Source organism: Phasianus colchicus, chromosome 15 (genome assembly GCF_987193195.1).
Source record: "Phasianus colchicus chromosome 15, bPhaCol1.hap1.1, whole genome shotgun sequence".
Taxonomy (NCBI): domain Eukaryota; kingdom Metazoa; phylum Chordata; class Aves; order Galliformes; family Phasianidae; genus Phasianus; species Phasianus colchicus.
In genome coordinates, this window is record NC_143450.1 from 17397345 (window position 1) to 17405634 (window position 8290).

The window sequence follows — 8290 nt, forward strand, 5'->3', positions numbered from 1 at the left end:
GTGCACTGCTTGGGACTCGTGGCCCAGCAGTGATGGAGCAAGGGCTGATGTATGAGCATCCATCTGTATCCACCCTTACTGTGGGTGTTTCGATATCAGTGTGAGGTTTGCACGTGAAACCAGAAGGGTTTGGAATTAGCCAACATTTCCCCCATCTGCTCTGTTTGCTTCACCGGCGAGAATTTGCAATTTCATCTGCAAGTCTGAATGGCTTTTTGTCATCCATGCTTTGTGAGATTCCATTCTGAACGTGAGCCAGCACAGTACTGCTGAATGGAAGAGGTAACCTTTGCAATTTGAACACAAGGAAGGAGCACATTTAAAACAAGCACGCTTTTTGCTGCTTGTTTAAGCTTACAGTGTCTCTGGGAAGTTGTAATTACTCTTTTGCACCTCTTGATAATTTTCGGATGAACGTTCTCAGTTTTTCTATGAATCTCTTCACATTCTTTCTTTCTGTGTCACATTCTCCCTGAAAAGGTAACAAAGAAAGCGAAATTACTCAGTGTTTAACCGTCATGTTTTTTCATCCTGAAATCATTTTATAACAACATTTTCCTTAAGCTTTAAATAAGCCAACTGTGGCAGTGAATCCTCATTTTAGAGGTTAGAACGTCACAAGAAGTGCAGAGCCTGGAGAATAATGCCAGGATTTCTTCTATGTGCTGAACGAATCCATTCCAAAAGTGAATCCCCTTTCTGTAGCCATAAGGATACAGTTACGAACCACAGGCTGTGTTCCACAGACCTTTGCTGCACAACCTCCGATAGACAAGAGATGGATCCCTACCTCTCTTGACAGGTTTGCTGTGAGAGATGGCCTCAGTTTGTCAAAACTTTGGAAAAAAACACTGAATCTCTTCATCTCGGGATTATTTTTCAACAGTTCAGTTCCTTCAAACAATGTTTTGATGCAGCTTTCATCCTAGGATGGAGGAAATACCGAAACTGAGAAACAGAAAATCATCACTATAAACTGCAATTAGTTTGCTAAAGCTCGTTTTGATTGACATCCAGCTGGCTGGGTGACAAACACGTGGTGTTCCTGACTTCCAGGCTCTTGTTTGCAAATGACTTTAGGTGAGCGCACCCAACTAATGCTCGTTTCTCTTTGCTCCGTGATAGCTTCTGTATTGCCTGGATGGAGCACTGGATTAGTGCATAGCACAGCCCCTGCTCTTACTGCAGCCTGGAGAGCAGTTTGAGCTCTTACATCTGCTCCTCCAGCTGATAATTCTGGCTGATGCTTTCTGTTTCTGGCCCTAGGAGCTGCGACTTTGAAACATGAGAGAGAGAGTTGAAATGAACCCAAAGCTCTCCCGGCTTTAACCCCACCATATCTGCATGCCCAGAGAGCAGTGAGCATGGCTGCGTGGTGCTGCAGAGCTGCCTGTCCCTGGGAGCTGATCCTGCAGCCAGGGAGGTGCTGGGCTATGAATGGAGCGTGGAGAGGCAATGGCTGCACTGTCTGGCATGGAGGCATCAATGAAACATGCAGGGGAGGAAAGGAGGAGGATGCAGTGATGTCAGAAGCGTGAGCAGAGAGAAGTGTAACAGGAGGAGAAAGTGAGGAAAATGAAGCAAAAATCAGCTCTGGGTGGAAGAAACCAATCCCAAAACCAAATGAGGTGTGGTCTCGTGCTGTGCACTCCTGGATGCCCCGTGGCCATGAGGACCGTCTTCTTGAGCCCTCACTGGGGAGGATGTCAACATCAATCGAGCAGCAGAACAGAGAGAAGCAATGGAGCTGGGAGCTTTGCATCTGATTTGCAAGGTAATGGGTTGAGTTTACCAGCAAAAATAAATGAAAAATGAGTTCTGTTGCTAGCTGACATCAGGAATGTGAATTATTCTGCTCTCACAGTAAGTCAATTGCTTGGGTTGTATTGTCACAAATACACATCTGGCTGTGATACAACCTGAATAGCTCCCTGCTGGGATGTGGTTTCCCATTAGAACCACTTTTCCAGCCATAGAATGAAGTTCCTTTGTGGTGTTGGCTTGCAGGGAAAGTTGCCAGAGAGGGAATGGATCTTTCTGAGCTGCTGAAGAACTTCTGGAGATGCAAAAGGAGCCAGAAAATGCGTGGAGAGGGATTTGCTCCCCTATTAAGACAGACCTCTTTTGCAGTACTCATCAGTGAGTGACTTGCTCTCAGGGCAGAGAAAGCACTGCTCAGATGCAATGCGATAACGCAGCTCTGCCTTCACACAGCCCTGAGATTCCTTGGCTGACAGCAAAAGCAGAAAGAGACATTTCTAAAAGTGGTTTGATGCAAGCAGAGCACTCATGCAGGCAGCAAGAGGGACAAGCAAAAGATACAAGTGAGGTCGTTCTTCATCCCTTCCTAATGTCATTATTTTCAAGAATTAAAGCAGATCACTCTGTGTTCTGCAGAGGTTTTAGAAAACCACAGAAGGAGAGCAGTGACTGCATTACTGTCCTTGGCTAATTTGGCATCACAGCGTGTTTTTGTTTGACTCAAACTTGATTATTTGAGATAACCTGTTGATAACATTTAATAACGTATAATAGCTTAATTTTCAAACTGTTTGTTCTTATATACAGGTGGAGTAGTTTAGGAGATCATTCAGAAAACTTTTAAGATAAATTTCCACTTACATCTGAAGAAACTGGAGTTTCAATCCTCAGGTTCTGGAAAAAAAAAAATTAAAACATTTCTGGAAAAATTCTGGAAAAAAAAATTAAGCATCTCAAATGTCGTCATCATTAAGATTAACAAAAGTAAAGTATGGCATAAAATGATTGCTTGGCTTTCAATAAAAGCTAAGTGTTCAGAGAACTATGCAATGTAACAGCATATCCAACCATTGAATAGAAATAGAAAATGGAATTTACCAGCATGTCCACTGACTGATAGATTTCTTGTAGCCATGTCTGTAGCTCAGCCAGGTTGCTTTGCAGAGGAATGGCGGAGGCGCCCGCAGCGAGAAGCACAAGGTACAGATGGGTCCTCATGGTCCTGATGTGCTCGGAGAACCTGCGGCTGCTTCTGGAGCCTCTCATTGCATGGCCCCTCTATGGGGAAATAAATAGTTTGGGCTGATGTTAGAAAAAAAAGACCACTTGTTGAGACTTTCTGGAAACTCTGTGATTAATTTTCGGGTATGCTCCTTACCAAGTCAGCATTTCCATATAAGTAGGTAATAAGGAGACAAGGATGTGGCCTTTTTCTACTAGAATCAGCAATGCACAGGATGACCCAGTGTGTGGCCAGCCAGCATTTATCCTCGCTACACTTCTCTAGAAATGGGAGCCTGATAACTGCATGTGATCATCTGATAGGCGATGTGAAAGATGAAGTCTCAGAGCAAAAACAACTGCGGAGAACATGCGGGCTAATGTCTGGAAAGGAAACCATGTTTGTGTAACACTTCTGATAACATTTTATCAAATCTCAGATATTCCTTTAGAATGAAGTAGCTTGCATCAGCAGGTGCTGGTGGTGCATGGAGCAAGAAATGTGCAGATGTGGCACTTGAGGGCACGGTCAGAGGGTGAGGCCAGGCTCCGGCTCCTTTCCTCCATCATCTTTCCAGTGAGGATGGTGACAGCTGCTTAGTGCCACAGGGGCTGGGGCAGATGGCAGTGATGTGGCAGAGCTGGCTGGAGTCCCCACCTTGTGGGCATGGGGCAGCCCCTGGGAGGGATGAGCAGTGAGATAGCACTGGGGATGTTATCTGGATAATGAGATGTGGGAGTCTAAGAGGAGCCCGAGGGCAGGGTGATGGCATTTGTAAGAAACTGTGCTGAGTCCTTCCCCACCTTGTCAGGAAGGGCAAGCAAGATGTGTGAAGAGATCGTAGGGCTTCAGAGATCCTATCTTTGTTTTTAAATCCATATTCATAATGGGGTGGCTTTTTACTTTATATATAACCTTATGCATGGAAACTGCATTTTTATCAGCACGCTTCCTCAGTGAGTGCTGTGTCAATGTGTTTTCTTTGGGTGGTTCTCAGCATCCCATCATCGACTCAGAATTCAGTCCCAGCTGAGCTGAGAAATTTTGTAAAAACTGCAATTGACCCAAACAGCATGAGATAAATCCTTGTCTTAGGAAGAATACATTTCTGTAGTATTCTGTGGGAGTGACAGCTTTCTGGAAATGCCCTGCACTGCATCCAAGCAGCTTTTGAGAACAGCTCCAACCGTGCTGGGGAGGGGACCAGGGGCAGAGATAAAGGGGTGCAGTGTGTTATGGGTGCTGTATACCTGGCACTTAGGGTTTTGCCAAATACGCTGCAAACGAGTGAAAGATGGGACCAAATGGCCTAACAAAGGATTTCATTTTCCCTTTCTAGGTGTGGAATCACCAAAGTTAGACAAGACCTCTCAGATCCTCAAGTCCAACCCCAGCCCACCCCACCATGCCCACTGACTTTGTCCCCCACAGCTCCATGTTCTGGAGCACCTCCCCCACCCCCTGGGCATCCCTGTGTCACTGTCTGACTGCTCTGTTGGAGAAGAAATGTTTCCTAATTTTTCCACGCAAAGAGGTGCATAGCAAGGAGAGCCAGGTTTTGCCAGTCCCTGGAGTGCTGTGACAGACATTACTCTGGAAGAAAAGAGAAAACCTTGGCCAGATGACCGTTTTTTGTGGCCTACTGTTACGCCTTGTGAGAGACAAAGCAGGGTCCCTGGGTCGAGGGGAGACCTGCACAGCACCAGGAGCAGGCAAGAAGTGCAAGCAGAGAGGGATGCAGGGGATGGAAGATGCCAGGAAGCGACTGCTGCTCAAATCCTTGTCGAAGTTGATGATATTGGCTGCTCTCTGTAGTGAGACCGCTGTCAGACTCAGCTCAAAGCAGAAAACTCTTCGGTGTCACAGGAAATGTGGGCAGCCAAAGAGTTAAGAAATAACCCAAACCATGGCCCCACAGCTCCCTGAAGTGACCTTGCAGAGGAGCGGCAGCAAGATGGATCCTTTGGCTTTCCACATTTCCTCCTGCAGCTTTAACATCTCTTCTTGTTTCTGAAATCCTTCAGCTGCTTCTGCCAGCAAATGAATTTAGTGGGAGTCCGGAAATCCGCAATTATAATTCTTACAGCTCAAACAACTCAGATCCTTTGTCTCTGGTTCTTTGTTCTCTGTTTTCTGATTTTTATCATCGAAGTAGCATGCTGGGTTTCAGTTCCCACACCGTAAATCACACTCTGCAGAAGCAGTTTGGCTCTGCATCCCCACCTCCAGCGAGAGCTCCCTGAGCCCAGGCTCTGCTGAGGTCACTTTTTGCATGTAGGCACCTTGAGGATGGGCACATGGGGCCTCTACCAGAGCTGTGTCAAGGTGTTCCAGAATGGTGGAGATGTGGCACTTGGGCGCATGGTCAATTGGCGTGATGGGAATAGGTTGGGCCTGAGGATCTTAGGGGTCTTTTGCAACTGGAGTGATTCTGTGACTGTTTCCAGAAGAGCAAAATGAAGACAGGTTTCCCTCTGGCTGAAAGAGAACAGTGGAAGAGCACTCTTCTGTATATGGGCTGAGCTTTCATGTTGTTGAGTGATAATATGCTACAATCAGAGCTCTTCTGCTGTAAAGCTGCCTTAACTCCAGGCATCCTTTAAGCAGTCAGCAGTATTCATCTGTGCTTGATTCAGGAGTTCTGGCCTGGCATCAGTTGGTGACATCAGTCCCACCCATGATGTTGCACCATCTATTTTTGTGTTTTAACAGGCTTTGGAACTAATGTTGGAAGGTGAGCTTCGGGTGTCACCTGTAACAATGTTACAGTCACACAGTAATGGTTGGTGGAAAGGTTTTGCTTTTTTGAGTAGGACTGTATGGTTTCTGCAAATGTTGTGCTTGCTTCACTCGTATTTCATAGTTCTACGCAGAAAACTAGAACAAATCATAAAATACGAGGGAAAAATAACAGCTTTCCATCCTTGACTCAATTGTAGCCATCTTCTGTCATTATAATTGTGCATGAAAGCTGTTGTTCGAGTGCTCCATGACCTCTCCATGGATAAAGCTTCCCAGCTGTTACATCTCTGGGATGCAGTCACCTCCCCAGTGCTGAGTCACCCAGCCCTGCTGCAGGAGGCGCCTCCCCGTGTCAGAATGCTTTGAAAGCGTTTGGCTCTCCTGCAGCTGCTACATCTGTCAGGATGACTAACAGAGCAGACAAGTGACTTGTGGGACAGGTCAGTGCTTTGTAAATTTTCTCTTGTTTTGTGTCTATTGGATCCTGCTGAAATTTATAATTCATCAATCCAACACATTAGCCACTTCACACTAGCAGTAACAACGTCTGGTTTTGTTCTGGTTTATCTCAGCCCGAGACAGGAATCCCCTTGCTGTGCTCCCAGGACCTGTGGAGTCACCCTCAGCTCCCAGCCACCCTCTGATCCTTTATGTGTCACTTGCAGTGCATCTGTTACCATCTTCACAAAGGTCTGTTGATTTCTTGAACTTAGAATCTCAGAACCATTCCAGTTGGAAAAGACCACATCCCCTGTTTGGGAGCACCTGCAGGACAGTGACTGCCCGCTCCCTGGGCAGACCTATGCCCATTCTGATGGCTCTCTGGGAAGTTCTGATATCCAACCTGAATCCCTCTGCACAAAAACGTAATTTTGCTCAGTTACTTATTCACGTGTTTTATTTCATTGATGAGCTTTACGGCTTCCCAAAGATACAGCTACTTGACATATGTATGACTTAAAACTTACTAATGACTAGAATGGGCAGCTATTAATGGCTGGGCTGGGCAGCTACTCATGCTACTTCATGCCTTGAAAGCCAGATGTGATTTCACACACATGCAGAAACCCATTACATTTTATTTGGGAACCAATGAATGCCTCTATAGCAAATGTACCATTTTCCTCTTACACTTTTAAGGGGTTATTTACGGAGAGGCCCACCTCTTGAGAGAAGGTAAACCTCCAGAGTGGAATAGAATGGATAATCCATTCCATGAGAGTTCCCCGAGCAAGGTGACCTGCAACCTTAGCTGCCAGCAAACACCTGGGAGCCTGGAATGCTGACTCTAAGGAAAATATGTAGAGATGAGGAGTGGGTGGAGGTCCCATGGCCAAACCCTGTGACCATTCTGCATGGACAGGGACTGATGCTACTATTGGCACTGGTAAACCATTTTGTTTTCCTGAGTCAGCAGTTTTCCACCTTTCTTTCAAAAGCTTTTTTCTTTAATATAAACTTCACCAAACGGTGGTGTGTTTAACTAGGGTTGCTCAAGAACCAAATGAACCTAAGAAAAGGGAATATAATGGCTGAAGGGAGAAGATAACACTGCAGACAAGCTGGGAGGACACCGCTGTGTTCCAGTATCTGTCAATGGGCTGAGCTGCTCACCACCCCCACGGGGCCACCTGTTGGGTAAGAGTGACACCCTCAGTTACCCCAAATACTCAGGAAACTTAGAGATCTCTGGAATTGTTCCATGATTCAGTGCAACTGCAGTTAGGCATATTGTTCATCATTCTGGTTAACCTCCCGTTCTTTGCAGACAGCGCATTCATCACTGGCAAGCCAAAAGGATCTGTAGTCTGCTGCTTTAATAAATGGCACTATTCACTGGTAGCCATGAGAGCCCATCTGAACACAGCTGGGTGAACTGGGCGGTGTGCAAACTGTGAATCCATAATCATGACAATTATTCTGTTAAAGGTTGCAGTGGCTGCATTGGGCATCATGCAGAATCTAAGCTCAGCCATCCCCAACCCCTCCAGTATCTGAGGAGAAGCTGGGAGGAGAGTTTTCCGCCCATCTTCTCTGCTCTTCTCACACAACAGCTTCAGGATGTGGAAAAACGTAAAGTTTTTATTCAGGAAAAATAATTTCACTCACACAGTTTCATCAATGGTTTTATTCTAATTATTATCGCCCATACAAACACAGTAGAATTAGTTTAAGTTCTTACTTTATTGATTATATCTTTGAACATTTGGACTCCATACAAAATATAAAAAGCTCTCTATAAATTAAAATTAAATAAATACATTAATAGCTGCAGTAAGAAATTATAAATATCTGATGATCCTTATGTAAAACATTCATGCTCCCATCACGCCGTCTCCTCGTGGAGCTGCTGTGCCACATTCTGCCAGCCCTCACTGCAGTGTTGGCACCTGGCAGCTCTCGTGCAGCCGCTGAAAAAACCTCTTGTAGTGATCCAGGGCATTCTGCAGGGGCTTCTCTTTTGTTTTACAGGGCTGATTTCTCTCAGGTTCCTAGAATAATAGTGGTAATGGTGATAATGAGGTTAAGAAGGAGGAGGATGAAAAGAGCACAGTGGTGGTGACT

General features: G+C 45.5%; 1 protein-coding gene across 1 annotated transcript; it reads right to left on the bottom strand.

Annotated features, from left to right (window-relative positions):
* Positions 1–379: 379 nt before the first annotated feature.
* Positions 380–3049, bottom strand: LOC149915938 (interleukin-5-like). Its single transcript, XM_090151118.1, has 4 exons — positions 2860–3049; positions 2623–2655; positions 791–925; positions 380–472 (listed from the first exon to the last, which is right to left on the bottom strand). Exons 1-4 carry the CDS (start codon positions 3025–3027, stop codon positions 380–382), a joined length of 429 nt encoding a protein of 142 aa, XP_090007244.1. The 5' UTR covers positions 3028–3049.
* Between the last annotated feature and the right edge of the window lie 5241 nt (positions 3050–8290).